The 16,120-nt window shown below is 40.5% G+C and overlaps 1 protein-coding gene and 2 long non-coding RNA genes across 3 annotated transcripts in view; 1 reads left to right on the top strand and 2 right to left on the bottom strand.

Moving 5' to 3' along the window:
* Positions 1–5,103, bottom strand: part of REEP3 (receptor accessory protein 3) — a 99,394-nt gene extending 94,291 nt beyond the window's left edge. The window contains exon 1 of the mRNA XM_058696464.1: positions 4,930–5,103. Within this exon, the coding sequence (XP_058552447.1) occupies positions 4,930–4,961 (32 nt within the window). The 5' untranslated portion in view covers positions 4,962–5,103. The remainder of the gene's footprint in view (positions 1–4,929) is intronic.
* Positions 2,211–4,605, bottom strand: LOC131492726 (uncharacterized). Its single transcript, XR_009252262.1, has 3 exons — positions 4,120–4,605; positions 3,267–3,349; positions 2,211–2,597 (listed from the first exon to the last, which is right to left on the bottom strand). It is a non-coding gene; the product is annotated as an uncharacterized LOC131492726 (long non-coding RNA).
* A 63-nt stretch (positions 5,104–5,166) lies between the features above and the next one.
* LOC131492727 (uncharacterized) lies at positions 5,167–15,920 on the top strand. The gene is made up of 2 exons (XR_009252263.1): positions 5,167–5,646; positions 11,384–15,920. It is a non-coding gene; the product is annotated as an uncharacterized LOC131492727 (long non-coding RNA).
* Positions 15,921–16,120: the final 200 nt, after the last annotated feature.

The raw sequence follows: 16,120 nt of genomic DNA, 5'->3' as shown, positions 1-16,120 counted from the left end.
ATTAAGGAGCTCAGACCAACAAGTAAATTATCCAGTAACCAAGAGTTAAAGTGCTAAAGTACATACTGACCATTTGTACAACAGGAGATACAATATATATTAGGACAAATATTAAATGTGGTTAATAAGAAATAAAATACAAAAGAAAACAATGAGATCTATTATATATATTAGGAAAATATGAAAAAATTAAAACACCCAAATCTAGCTACACTGTGATAAAGACCGTGATCATACATTGTTGGTGGCCATGTAAAATATTAACATCCTTTGGATAGCAGTTTGGCAGTTCATATCAATAGTCATAAATATTCATATTCATAGCCTTTGACTCCCTTGGATATTCAGCCTAAAAAAATACTTAAAGAGGGGTGCCCGAGAGGCTCATTTGGTTGACCATCTGACTTTGGCTCAGGTCATGATCTCATGGTTTGTGAGTTCAAGCCCCACATAGGGCTGCTGTCAGCACAGAGCATGCTTCAGATCCTCTGTCCCTCTCCCTCTCTCTCCCTCCCTCCCTCCCTCCCTCTCTCTCTCTCTCTCTCTCTCTCTGCCCCCCCCAACTCTTGTGCGTACTATCTCTAAAAAATAAACAAGCATTAAAAAAGAAAATACAAAGAAAACATATATAGATGATGTCTGGTATAGTCTTATAATTGTATCAGCATTAGTTATGAAAATAACATATTAAAATGATCTAAAAGCAAAATTAAAAAATGAATGGCTATGAAAATTAGAATATTGGCCTGATCATAAAAGAGACAGAATGATCTCAGAGAACACATTAGATGCCTACAATATAGTAAGAATAAGAAAACTTTTTTTTTTTTTAACTGTAATTACAACTATGTCACCTACAATGAGACAAAGAAAGATGTAAATTGAAAACAGTTTAAACATTCAGTATTCTGGGACAGTTGGGGAATATGTTCTTCCTTATCTGGTAACAACTACTAATACTTACTGAATACTTACCATGTGTCCAATGCTGGACTACAGACATAATGTATAGGGACACATTTAATCCTATGGAGTAGGTTATAGCTAATACATGGCAGGGCTAATATTTGAATTCAGGCAGTCTTTCATCTTGATCTTAACCACAATGATATATACTCAAATTAAGAAAACTTAGAAAAATGGGATTTCTCTTAATCTGTAAGTCATGTTTCAATAGGTAAGGTACAGGTATCACAAATGAATGAAATATCATTTGGTAATCTCAGACTACTAACCTTTAATTTTCAAAAAATATTTTAATGTTTTTTTTTTTTTTTTAATTTTTTTTTCAACATTTTTTATTTATTTTTGGGACAGAGAGAGACAGAGCATGAACGGGGGAGGGGCAGAGAGAGAGGGAGACACAGAATCGGAAACAGGCTCCAGGCTCCGAGCCATCAGCCCAGAGCCTGACGCGGGGCTCGAACTCACGGACCGCGAGATCGTGACCTGGCTGAAGTCGGACGCTTAACCGACTGCGCCACCCAGGCGCCCCTGTTTGTTTCTTTTTGAGAGAGAGTGTGAGGGACAGAGAGAGAGAGGGAGACACATAATCTGAAGCAGGCTCCAAACTCTGTCAGCACAGAGCCCTATGTGGGGCTTGAACTCACGATCTGTGAGATTATGACCTGAGCCAAAGTCAGATGCTTAACTGACTGAGCCACCCAGGTGCCCATTCCTTAATAATTGCTAACTAACTTTCAATCTTGCCTGCAAAGTTAAAATTGATTTTAGACAGACTGGGAAAAAAAAACCCCAACAAAAACCAAAAAGCCTTTTCATGGCATTACAGAATGCTAGAGCTGTACAAGAGAATACAGATTAACCAGATCCTTTATTTCCACAGAGAAAGAAACAGGTATCTAATCAGTAAGAGGCTGGTTCAAGGTCATTCAGCTGGTTAATATAACTAAAGCTAGTTCTAAATTCCAGGTTTCCTGATGATAGCCCAATGATACTTCTTTCTATATTATCTTATTCCCCTCCCGCCTAAAAAAAGTATGTTATGTTTTATGTGCACAATAAATGCCAGGCATCACATCTGGTGTGTTTTAATTATTAAACAAATCTTTTTTTTTTTTTTTTAATATATGAAATTTATTGTCAAATTGGTTTCTATACAACACCCACTGCTCATCCCAAAAGATGCCCTCTTCAATACCCATCACCCACCCTCCCATCCCTCCCACCCCCCAGAGTTAAACAAATCTTTACAACAGTTTTAAGGAGGTAAATATTATAACCACTTTAAGGCGAAGGCACTGAAGCCCAGATGGGCTTCGTACATTGCCCAGCACCACGCAGCTAGTAACTGGCATCCATATCTGATTTCAAAGCCAGGGTTCTTCCTCCAGTATGTACCACAGGGTTTGGGGAGAAAGTGCTCAAGCACACAGGGAGCTCAGGGTATGGAAGTTCCTTGTGTTCCCTGCCCAATCCACCCAGAGGTTCGTGTTGAGAGAACTGTCTGATCTCTTTTCTTCAGGCTCAAAACTAGCTGGCTGTTCCAGTGGGTTAAAAAGAATGTGAAATTCCATCTCATGGTGTGAAAAAGGTTTCCAAGTTTGTTTAGATCCTGGGATTGGGCTTTTGTGTCCCTAAAGTACAATCAAGGGAGTAGAAAACATTGAGTGCTTAGAGATCGAGAAATTGAGGACCATAGGGGCAAAATATAATGATGCTTATATTCCTTGACAATTGTGCTTTCTAGTATGCTAATAACTCAATGGCTCATGAAATACATTTCCGTGACCTTTTCTCCCTCACATTTTTGCTTCTTTTCTTTTGTCTCACACTTCAAATTCCATAGATTCTAGCACTGCAAGCTTTAATCTTCTCTCTCCAGTTAGGGAGCTCCCTAAGTGGGCTCCCCGTCTTTAGTGTTTCTTCATTTATAACCATCTCACTCAACAAGGGAGAGAATCTCCCAAAGCAAAGCTACTACTGCCTAACAGAATTTATCACTTTTCCCTTAAATTCCTTGAAAACAGGCCCCACTCTACCTTTCCAGCTTTCTCTCTCAACGAAGTCCCTCAAGTCCTCTGTAACTAATCTAGGTTGTTCCTCTGTGCTTTGGCTCACAACGATCCTTTTATCTGGACTCCTTTACGTTTTCATCTTTGGCTGTCTAAATTCAGAATGTCCTTTAAGGCCCATCTCAAATGTAATCTCCCTTGTTTTTGCTGATTCTCCAACCAGATATAATTCCCTCCTTATCTAACCCCTACAGCACTGGGTGTAAGTCTTACAAGATTTGACATTCTCACCTGTACTGCAGGGATCAGTGTATCTGAACTGTCAGTTCCATTAACACCAACACTGTTACTAATGTTTGTGTTATAGGTAACACCTAGAAAAGACATACTCATAGTCAGTGATCCAAAACAAGAATCTGCTTTGAGTAATGCAAACTATATCAAAGTACTTCACAATTTTCTATCTCTTGAAAAAAGAAAATAGGTCAAAGGAAACCAGAGTTTAAAAAAAAAAAAAAAGTACAGCTTCTTAATGGGGCACTTCATTTTCTAGGTGCAGACACAACAGTTGATATACATCTACTAGGTCAAGAAAAGTATGCCTGTATTATGTAAATGACATTCAAAGGCTTAAAAAAAAAGCCTTAAAAAAATCTGAACACACCTGTAGTATGCTTTTATTTCCTGACTTTTAGTTCTGTACAGATGAAGCAGGAAGCCCTGCAGCTTTAAAACTAGTAACTGTACAGAGGAAGGACAAACCTCATTAAGACGATCAAATGACAAATTTAGAAGGGTACTGCAAATCAGGTAGAATAGGGATGCTGAATGATTCACTCTCAAACAAAAAACCAAATCTCACGGAGAAATTTTCCTTCTCTCCAGTGGAAAACAAAATTTGAAAATTTGGAAATATTATTTTTTCCACATTCTAAAGCTAATTAGAATAGCCTGCTGCCTCACAAAAACATTTCATAAAGGTACTGAGGTAATATTACCCCTACAGAGATCAAGAATAATGAATCCAAGGCCCCCTGACCGTCCCTACGTCATTGTTTACTTTGTGACTTTTTTTTTCTTTGAAAAGCGGGGGCGTAACATGGGGGAGAATGGGAGAAAATCAGTTTAAACTGTAGTCAAATACCTTTAGTTGAGTTGCGGTGTTTAATTTTTTCTTATGGACCTGTAGCACTTGTTGGTAAGAGCACAATGAAATTAACTGATAATCTGAATAAAGGCAACAGGCACCTGCAGCCTCTCAATCACTTAGCAAATATTTCCGACAAGAAAGGGCCAGATTCTGCGATCTGGGCGAACAAGCGGGTGTCCCCATTCAACAAGGAGAGTCTCTCTAGGTAAGCTGTAAATCTCGGGGGAAGCTGGAACCTTTCCCAGAGATCTGAGCTAGGAGCGGTCTCAGGTTTTTAGACAAATCTCTCCTCCTACCACACGTGACCGAATGGTATTCAGCAGCCGAGAGAGACACCTCACCGCACCAACCGCGGGATACAAAGGCTCGACGCCGCCGCCGCCGCATCCCTGGGAGGATCGCCGAGCCTCCCGCGCTCAACGCCTGCGGAGCCTGCGCAGGGCGCCGCCGCGAGGCGCGCCGCTCCCGGGCCCACAGGGCGGTGCCGCGCAGCGCGGGGAGCGGGAGCGGGGAGCGCGCGCCGCCTGCCTTGCGCGCCTGCCCGCCCAGCGCTTCGGGAGCAGGGCCGCCGCGCCGCACGCAGCCCGGCCGCGCCGCAGCCGCCGGGCCCTAGTCCGCCGCAGGGAGCTCCGCAGCGACGTGGACCAGGGTGAGGAGGCCGAGGGCCCACAGCCCCCGGGCAGGCCCGAGGCCGGGGCAGCCCATCCCTGCCCAGGCCTGGGCCTTCCCCTCTCCTAGCCCCTACCCCTCCCTACGCCTTCCCGGGACTCGCGCGGGCGGCGTGGCGCCGTGAGCTGCACTTACACCACGGCTCTGGAGATCATCCAGGACACCATCTTCCCGGGGTCTTGCACCCCAGCTAGGGGGCGGGTGGGCGCCGAGCGTGGCGCACCAGGCCGCCAACGGCAGGCCGCGCGCTCGCCGGCTCCTCGCGCTCCCCGGGGCCGCGCTGGCGCCCTCGGGAGCCGGGCCGGGTGTATGCGCGCAGCGGCCGGAGCTGCGCGGCGGTCGGTCCCCCCTCCCGTCCCCGCCCGTCCCCGCCCGCGGCCGAGCCGCCGCCGAGCCAGCCGGCCCCGCCCCTGCACTCCGCTGATAGGCGGCGGCGGCAGCGGCGGTGCGTCGGTCGTGCCCGGGTCTGGGCGGTGGTGCTCCGGGGGCAGGGCGGTCGGGACCCCGGCCGGCGCCGAAAAGCCTCGCGGCCCACGCTCCTGAGCTCCAGCCTCCACCTCCCTACTCGTTACATCTCTGGGACGCCCACCTGGCGTACAGGGGCCGAGGGAGTGGCCGGAGGCTGAGGCTGGGGACTTGCGGGTAGGGGTTATCATATGTGGGAAAAAATAGCAGGAACTCTATGTCCGGTAGACTCCTCTGGACCTGGCCCTAGATTCTAGGGAGTTAAGATTTTGAGATGTGTTTAGCCACATCGGGTGTCCTCACTATTCACTGAAGCCCAGCGCCCTGGGCATCCTCAAGAGTACGGCATTTTAAGGAAACGTCGGGAGGATCTTTGCACAGGCCTCGGTGTGTGCCAGGAGTCGCGTGGTGCGTGGTGCAATGCAGGGAGGGGCAGAGGAGGGTGGCATTGGATTTCATGTTTGCAGCGGTGGGTGTCTTGATACCAGTGTTCTAGGCCTTTCACAGCACCTTTCCCATCACAACATCTGCAAGGCCTGTTTTACAAACACACGTCTGAGCCTGCCAGATACACAGAGTGAAAACTGGGCTTAGGATTCCTGCCTTGCCCTGCTATTTACATTTGTCTTTTTTCAGGGGAGGTTGGGTTACTGCTTACTTACACCTTGAGGTTCTTGTAGATAGCATAATTTCAAGAGATAGAATATAAAAACAGCTTTTGGTGGCGGTACCAAATTGAGAAAATGATCTTCAGGTTTAGTTTTGTCTTTTTTTCCCCCTCTAGTTAAGAAGATGGTGAAAGGTAATTCTAATATTCAGATGGTACGAAGAATAAAGGATGAAATGTGGGCTTCAAGCCTTTAATTAAAGTCCAAGAAAATAGCTTATTCTTTGACCATGTTGTAATTTATTCTTTTTGTTCCTCAGTTTCCCCATAGTAAAAACAGACAAATTATACTGTAGCCTGCCTCTTGCCTTTCAGAGTGACATGAGGCACTGCTAAATAACATGTTTAGGAAGTTCTCCAAATTGCTTAGAAGAAGATCGGGGACATATATAAGATCCTGACTTCCTTTAAGTTCCAAGGTTCAATAAATTTAGTAGTATTTTGATTATTTAAGAAGTGAGCTCAGAAGCTGCTTTCTACTTTTAGGTTAAGTTCTTTTTCTTATTTACTCATTAAGAATATATATTTTAGTTTCAGGGATCTCATTAATGAAAACTTGTATTTGTTTGGAACCTTTTATTTTTGGCTGTTATTTCAAGCATTCTTTGGGGATCAGGTGTGTCACATAAGCACCAGTTTTCTGGAAAACTCTCTTGCCCAGTAAAACTCAAACTCATTTGAATAGTATTTAAATCCATCCATGAACAGGTCCTGAAATGTTTTTAAAACTTGAAATTTTACTGCCTTCCCAACCCTTTTGGACCCCTACCCTTTCCCTAGTTCTCTTTTGGGAACCAAATTATATTTACATGCCCAGTACCTTTGCCTAGATTTCATTTTTTCTTTAATGATTTACTCTCTATTCTCTACCTATTAGAATTCTTGTTTTTCAGTGTCCTATGCCATGAGGATGTTCTTGATTTTCCCCAGTGAGAATTATTCATAATTTTTCCTAGGCCCCTATGATTTATTAGGTGAATTTCTATTTAATGCCTATTTCATTCTGCTTTATATTATGGCTATGTTTTACTGATGTCTAATCTACTGGATCGTAAAATGTTCGAGGATAGATATTGTATATTAGATATTTTTTGTGTTTTCCAAGTCTCTAGGGTAATTGCCCAATGAAAGTTGGAAAGGTTTGAAAAGTTTGTTAGGACAGTTACTCTCTTAATTACTGAAGCTTTATGAAATTTCAGCCTCATACCATAGAGGTCTCTTAAAGATGTCTTTTTTGCATTCTTGGTTTGGCGGTCATCATTCTGAGTATTATTTTACTGCATTGTAATATATGCCTTCAGGGGTTGCTGAGATGTGTAGGACTGTTGGCTGCTCTCTGAAATGTCCCTAGGCTGCTGTGTGTTAAATTTCATTTTGTATGCTTATTGTATCTTCGGCCTCCTTCACATGTCACTTTTTGCTGCTCTCAATCTGGAACAGCCTCCTTCTTTATATATCTCAACATGCCATGTGTTGGAAACCACCTGCCCTGTGTTAAGCACATGTTGTTGAGTCAACCTGTATAACCCAAAAAACATAGGTTTATCCCCATTTGATAACATTGGAAACTGAGGGTTAGAGTACTCAGTGCCAATCACCACGTAGCTCACAGGTGGTAGAACTGGAACTCTAATCCATGCTTCCTGAGTGTTCTTCATATTTTACTGTGATAGTTGAGTTGTGTCTAAGGAAGTGGGTCTAAATGGGAGGTGCCCTCTTGGAGGAAGTTGGGAGGCAAATTTTTTTTGTTGGAATGACTGGGGCTAACCACTAGTATTTAATGGGTGGGGACTAGGGATACTATACTTTTTGCAGTGCATGGGCTATACTGAACAAAGACTGTTCCCAGTGTCCTGTGTGGTTTACCAATATTCTGCCTGACATTTGTGTATGTAACATTCATAATTATCTGAATCTAGAAACTCCCTTTTACATAAAAACTCCTAGTTTTAACTGAGACTGAACTTTGCAGTCTCTGTTTCCACGCGAAAATGTTGCGTGGAAAGGAAGATTTGTTTTGTTCACAACTTGACCAAGGGTTATTTACAGTTTTGGAAAATTGCATCACAAACAACTTTGTTGTCACGTTCACCTGCTAATTATTTTGATATGTCTTCTAGTTCAGTTTTGTTTCAGGATTAACACTGAAATACTTATCTTATTATAAATTATTTTCATTTCCCTTTTACATTTTTATTTAGGGTATAAAGTTTTTTTTTTTTTTTTTAATTTTTTTTTTCAACGTTTTTTATTTATTTTTGGGACAGAGAGAGACAGAGCATGAACGGGGGAGGGGCAGAGAGAGAGGGAGACACAGAATCGGAAACAGGCTCCAGGCTCCGAGCCATCAGCCCAGAGCCTGACGCGGGGCTCGAACTCACGGACCGCGAGATCGTGACCTGGCTGAAGTCGGACGCTTAACCGACTGCGCCACCCAGGCGCCCCTAGGGTATAAAGTTTTGTTTGAAGTAGTCTGTAGGAAGATTGTTACTCCTTTCATTTCAGGGTGATAATGCAGAAATTGGAAAATATTTTATGCAGGGGAAACACTTGAGTCTGATATGGTTGAGAATTCTTGGTCTAAATTAAGAGTAAATTCATCTGATGAGGAGTCTCTTATGGACAGTGCCCAGATTTAGTAGTAGGTGTTTCTCATCTCTATATTGGGCCGAATCTTGGATGGTAGTGATCTAGTAGGTGGCCATTAATTAAGTGCTTTATGGTGTGAGGCAAGGCTTTAGAGACTTGGGAGAAAAGGAAATACATTACCTCTGACCTAGAAGCTTTTAAAGTGTTGCCTCATTTGGCATACTTGAGACATTTCTTGTATAGAAAATATAAAATTATTTTATTTTTATTTTTTTTTAACATTTATTTATTTTTGAGACAGAGAGAGACAGAGCATGAACGGGGGAGGGTCAGAGAGAGGGAGACACAGAATCTGAAACAGTCTCCAGGCTCTGAGCTGTCAGCACAGAGCCCGACATGGGGCTCGAACTCACAGACCCGGAGATCATGACCTGAGCCAAAGTCGGCCGCTTAACTGACTGAGCCACCCAGGCGCCCCTAAAATTATTTCTTTACATACTAAATTGTTTCTTTTATTTTTAACATATATCACTAGTATTCATTTGTTGTGCTGTGGAGTGCCTCCTTCATTGCACTCTGCAAAGACCCTTTGGGTTTTGAAATTTAACATGGTGGGAGGCAGTATATTTAGGTCAAAGGACTTTCTATGAGGAGACCCGTTTCTACTCTCAATAATGTGATGTTTGGCAAGTCATCTGGGTTTTAAATGGGGTTGATAATGTTATGATCAAATGCAACGTGTTTTAAACCTTAAAACTAATTAGACTCTATTAAATAAAGAATTTCTTTCTCTTCAGCATTTTCACTTAGTGTTCCTAGGAGATGTATAGAATGTGCATCTTCTACATGTTAAAGGAGTTCATTTATCAGGGGAAAAAAAAGTAAGAAAGTACATAGGAGAGCAGATAGTGAGAGCAGAATTATATGGTACAGAGATAGTATCTAATTTGTGTAATTATTAATGAGTATACCAATGAGACTAAATACTAGGTCACCTTCCCCTCTCTATTGGGGGAGTATTTTCACATGCTTGAGAATATTTTATTTGGAGGAAGGCTAAAATTACTAAATGAGTCTATGTTAATATAGTAGTTTGAAAATAGAGTGAGGGAAAGGATTCTAAAGAGAATGACTTAAAAGATGAAACCTGTTCTTTTTCCATCTCCTGCTAGATGAATACTTCTTTTATCTTAGCCAGTCTGTTTTATAGTGTCATGGTGACAACAAAGGTCAAATTTGCCATCTGACATTGAAATGAAATTAAAAAAAAAAGTAATATTGAAAATACAATAATCAGATTGCAGGGGAATAGAAAGATTCTGAAGAAGATGAAAGCAAAATATGTCTGTGATGGCTGGATCTGGGGAACTCACATAGTAAGGAATTGACCATACATGAAGTTCTTATACATTTGAAGTAGCTTTACTTACAACAGTTAGGGATTTATGTAGAAGAACTTTTTTCCCCCTTCGGGTCATTTGTTTGACCTTGTTAAATGGCAGAGAAACACAAAGCTCAAGACTTTTGGAGCACTTTCACTATTCATTTAAAATAGAATAGATTAGGGGCACCTGGCTGGTTCAGTTGGTTAAGTATCCATCCAACTTTTGGTTTTTGCTCAGGTCATGATCTCATGGTTTGTGGGTTTGAGCCCTGTGTCAGGCTCTGACAGCTCGGAGTTTGGAGCCTGCTTTGGATTCTGTTTCTCTCTCTCTGTCCCTCCCCTGCTTGTCTCTCTGTCTCTCTCTCAAAAATAAATAAATAAACATTAAAAAAAAAAAAAAGGACAGATTAAATCATAGTTCCCAGTTTTATTTATTATTATTTTAATGTTTATTTTTAAGAGACAGAGACAGAGCACAAGTGGGGCAGGGGCAGAAAGAGAGGGAGACACAGAATCTGAAGCAGGCTCCAAGCTCTGAGCTGTCAGCACAGAGCCCACGTGGGGCTCAAACTCAACAGAACACAGATCATGACCTGAGCCGAAGTCCAACGCTCAACTGACTGAGGCACCCAGGTGCCCCTGGTTCGCAGTTTTAAATTCGAGGCAGACCTATGATTTCAAGAATTGTTCAGGTACATACAGGTGTTATGATATAATTTGCAGAAAGCTGAAATATTTGATAATTCTACCATGTGTATTAAGCAGACCTTAAAAGATTTTTTATTGATGTTTTTGAGTGGTAGCTCAAGGCACATGGAATAAAATTCAAAAAGGCTAAACAGTGAAGTTAGTCTTTTATCACCTGTTTCCAGCCATCTAGTTCCTTTCACAGGTTGTCTCTGTTGGTAGTGTTTTGTTTTGTTTTGTTTTTGTTTTTTGCCAGAGCAAAGTCTAGAAACAGACTCTATATATAGGTAACTAGTCTAAGATAAAGGTGGAATTTTATATTAGATGGAACATGATATATTTAGTAAATGATTTTGTGACAGCCAGCCATTTAATAAAAACCAAAGAAAAAGTAATTTATGGAGAAAGAAATGTAAATGTGAAAACTAAAAGTACCATGAAAGTACAAAAAGAAAACATGTGAAGGTAATAGGATCTTGATAGTGGAATCAGAAACCAAAAAGGCAAATTTCATAGACATGATTACATAAGAATTTAAAAATTCTTCTGCCTCTAAAAACAGTATAAATGGGATTTCAAGACAGATGACAAACTGGGAAAAAATATGTGTAAAACCAGACAAAGGGTTAATAGTCTTACTATACAATGCACTTAAAAAAAATCCCACTAATTAAAAATGTATCTCAAAACTCAGAATCTCTGGTTTCCAGTCTAGCATGTAAGAAGTTGCTTAGGAGTTGCCTCTGTATTCTAACAAGTAAAAAGCTGAACAAATTCAAAAAATCAACTGTTCTTAGATTATTCAGGGAAGTGAAGTCACAGAGTAAACTGCTGTCCCCAAATTGGAGCAACAAGAAGGCACAGAGAATCACAACTTACCAGACCAGAAACCTCTGCAGCAACCTTGGCCAGGGTAGGACCACCTAAACTGTAATTGATGAATCTGGAGGCATAGTGTGGACAACTCTGAGAGTTGAAAACTGCAGGAGAATCTAGTCACGGGAGACCCCCACACTTTGGTGAATTTTACCTTCAGGAGCTCTTACCAGGTGCTCACAGTTAATATTGGAGAAAAATACCCAGTGTTTCCAGCAGGAGGAGGGGAAAAGGAACTATTTCAACATTCACCAGAGAATTCTGCTTTTCTTAAGAAGACAGGCCCTCAAGAGAAACTATTTCATCAGAGCCTAACCTTAGTGGGGGAAGGCAATTCTCAACATCAGCCAGCTCTAGCCTTCCACCCGGGAGAAGGGAAAACACCATTTGGAGCTCATTTAGCCATGTAGGGAGAGAGAAATGCGTTACTCCAGCTATCCTGTCCCATCCCTGGGGAGTGAAAAGGTAGGGACTAAAAAGCATTGGTGAAGTTCATGGCCCAGAGCTACCAGCTCACTGAGAAACTGAGCCCTAATCATAGGACTGTAGGATGCCTCCCCCTAACAACCACATACCATACCGCTACATTACTGAAGACCTGATTACCAAACTTCTTTAGCCTAGTGCATCATGTCTGCCTTTCAACAAAAAATTACAAGGCATGCTAAGAGACAAAAAATACAGTTTGAAGAGACTGAGCAATTATGAGAACTAGAGTCAGATATGTAAGGAATGTTGGAATTACCAGATGAGGAATTTAAAAAAACAACTATGATTAATATGCTCAGGATTTTAATGGAAAAAGTAGACAACATGCAAGAATAAATGGATATTGTAAGCAGAGAGGTGGAAAATCTAAGACTAAAATATTAGGTCAAAAATACTGTAACAGAAACAAAGAATGTCTTTGATGGGCTCATTATTGGACTGGACACGGCTGAGGAAAGAATCTCTGAACTGAAGGATGTGACAATAGAACATTTCAAAATTGAAGAGTAAAGAGGAAAAAAAAAAATGAGAAAAGCAGAACAGAACATGCAAAAACTGTGGACACCTACGAAAGCATACATGTAATGTGAATACTAGATGGAGAAAAAAGAAAAGAGAAGCAATATTTGAGGCAAGAATGACTGAGAATTTCCTCTAATTGAAATCAGACAGACACTGGATCACAGAACCAGGAAGCTTAGAGAGTACCAAGCAGGATAAATGTCAAAAAAAACCCTCCTATGCCTAGGCAGAATATATTCAAACTTCAGAAAATCAACGATAAAGAGAATAATCTTGAAAGAAGCCAGAGGAAAAAAACACCTTACCTATAGAAGAGCAAGGGTAAGGATCACATTCTTTTAACTTTCAACCTTGCAGAAAGTATGGAAGCAAAAAAGTTGAGTAGAATGTTTAAAATATTGAGGGAAAACCCCCACCAACTTTGAGTTCGGAAACTTGTGAAATTTCTTCAAAAGTGAAGGAGAAATACTTTCTCAAACAGAAATTAGCGGAATTTGTTACTAATAGCCCTGCCTTGCATGAAATGTTAAAAGAAGTCTTTAGAGAAAAGGAAATGGTACATATCAGAAGCTGATGTACATAAATAAAGGAAGAGCTTTGGAGAAAAAATAAGTGAAGGTAGAATAGAAACTTTTATTTATACTTAATTGATTTAATAGTTTTTGGTTCAAAATGATAGCAGTAGATTCAGTTTGTGTGTATGTGTGTGTGTGTGTATGCTTAATGTATGCTTAGGTATAAGTGAAATGAATGAAGGTAATGATATAAGGGATGGGAGAAAAGAATTAGGAATATTTTTATTCTAAGGTATTTGCGCTGTGAAGGAGTACAGTATTATTTGAAAGTGGATTTAGATAACTTGTAAATATATACAGGCCTACCTTAGAGGTATTGTAGGTTTGGTTCCAGACTGCTATAACAAAGCAAATATCAAAAAATGATTTTTTTTAATTTCCTGGTGCATGTAATCATTGTGTTTAAACCATACTGTGGTCTATTAGTGTGCAGTACCATTATTCCTAAAAATATATACATACCTTAATTACAAACTACTTTATTGCTAAAAAATGTTACCATCTGAGCTTTCCATGAGTTGTAATCCGTGATCACCGTAACAAATATATTAACAGTGGAAGTATTTGAAATGTTAAGAGGATTACCAAAATGTGACAGAGAGACGCAGAGTAAGTAAATGCTGTTGGAAAAATGGTACCCGTAGACTGGCTCAAAATACAGTTGCTATGAAACTTTAATTTGCAAAAAACACAGTATCTGTGAAGTACAGTAAAGCAAAGCACAATAAAACGGGATTTACCTGTATTGCAAAGTCTAGAGTAATCAGTAAAGTTAAAAGAAAGTATCATTGGTAAGAGCGGAAAGGGAATATAAAGTATTCAAATTCACAAAAGGCAAAAAAAGTATGGAAGTCAAAAGTGAGAACTAAGACAAGGGCAACAAGTAGAAAACAGTAACAAATATGGGGCACCTGGGTGGCTCAGTCGGTTGGGCGGCCGACTACAGATCAGGTCATGATCTTGCAGTCGGTGAGTTCGAGCCCCACATCAGGCTCTGTGCTGACAGCTCAGAGCCTGGAGCCTGCTTCCGATTCTGTGTCTCCCTCTCTCTCTGCCCCTTCCCTGCTTGCTCTCTGTCTCTCTCTCTCAAAAATAATAAACATTAAAAAAAATTTTTTTTAGAAACAGTAGCAAATATGTGTAGAAGTCCATCTATAACAATTTCCTCTAAATACATCATTTAAAAGACAGATTATTAGGGTGGATCAAAAACAAGACCCCAGTATATGTTGCCTACCAGAAACTCACTTTAAAAACACATGTAGATTGGGGTGTTTGCGTGGCTCCGTTTGTTGAGCATCTGACTTCGGCTCAGGTCATGATCTCACAGTTGGTGGGTTTGAGCCCTGCCTCAGGCTCTGTGCAACATCCCAGAGCTTGGAGCCTGCTTCGGCTTCTGTGTCTCCCTCTCTCTCTGCCCCTCTCCTGCTCACACTCTGTGTGTCTCTCAAGGATAAATAAACATTAAAAATTTTTTTGTAAAGAAAAATATGTGTAGATTAAAAGTAGAGGGATAGGGGCGCCTGGGTGGCTCAGTCCGTTAAGCGTCTGACTTCAGCTCAGGTCATGATCTCACGGTCTGTGAGTTCAAGCCCCGCGTTGGGCTCTGTGCTGACAGCTCAGAGCCTGGAACCTGCTTCATATTCTGTGTCTCCCTCTCTCTCTGCTCCTCCCTGCTCACTCTCTCTCTCTCTATTAAAAATAAATAAATGCATAAAAAAATAAATAAAAGTAAAGGGATAGAGGAAGGTAACAGCATACTACCACTAATCAAAAGAAAGTGAGAATAGGTATATTAATTTCAGACAGAAATTGAGAGTGAGGACAGTTACTAGGAATAAAAAGGGGCATTACATATGATAAAGTGGTCAGTACTCCAAAAAGATGTAACGATCCTTAATATGTATAAACCTAACAGAGTGTCAAAATATGTGAGGAAAACTGATAGAGCAGCAAGTATAAATAGATAAATCCACTATTATTGGAGACTTTAATACTCCTCTGTCAGAATTGGACAGATCCAGCAGGCAGAAAATCAGTAAAGACCTAGTTGAATCCAACAGAACTATCAATCAACTGGATGTAATTGACATCTATAGACTCCTTTATCCAATAGCAGCAAATTACATATTCTTCTCATGCTCACATGAACATTCATCAAGATGGACATCATTCTGGTTATAAAACACACCTTAACAAGCTTAAAAGAACAGATAATACAATATCTGTTCACAGACCACAATGAAATTAAACTAGAAATTAATAACATGAACAGAGTTGTAAAGTTCCCATATATCTGGAGATTAAAGAAGCATAAGGTCTAAAAAACAGATGGGTCAAGGAAGAAATCTCAAGAGCAATTGAAAAATATTTTGAATTAAATGAAAATGAGTTTATAGTTTACCAACAAAAGCAGTGCTTAGAAGGAAATTTATAGCATGGAATGAATACGTTAGAAAACAAGAAAGTTCTAAAATTAGCCATTTAAGCTTCCATTTTAGGAACTAGAAGAACAAATTAAATCTCAAGTAAGCAGATGTGAAGAAACAGTAAGAACTAAAGCAGAAATCAGTTAAATTGAAAACAGGAAATAAGAGAAAATCAATAAACCCAAAAGCTGGTTCTTGGAAGAGATCAATAAAATCAATAAGTCTCTAGGCAGGCTAACTAAGAAAAAGAGGAGGACACACATTAGTGATCAGGTATGAAAGAGGGGACATCACCACAGATCCCATCAATATTACTATGATAAACAATTCCATGAAGAACTCTATGCCCACAGATTTTATATCCTAGGTGAAGTGAATCTACTGTTTGAAAGTCACAATCTGCCAAAACTCACACCAGAAGAAATAAAGTCTGAATCAACCTATATCTGTTTAAAATTTTGAATCAATTAATACCCTTTTAAAACAACGCATCAGGCCCAGACAGGTTCATTGGTGAAGTCTATCAAGCATTTAATACCAATAGTATTACCAATCTATACAGTCTCCCAGAAGATAGGAGAGAGAATAATTTCTATTTTGCATAGTCAGTATTTACCCTAATACTAAAACCAGACAAAGACAT

Source organism: Neofelis nebulosa, chromosome 13 (genome assembly GCF_028018385.1).
Source record: "Neofelis nebulosa isolate mNeoNeb1 chromosome 13, mNeoNeb1.pri, whole genome shotgun sequence".
NCBI classification, from domain to species: Eukaryota; Metazoa; Chordata; class Mammalia; order Carnivora; family Felidae; genus Neofelis; species Neofelis nebulosa.
Note: the sequence above shows the minus strand (reverse complement) of the source record. Positions and strands in the feature narration are given on the sequence as shown.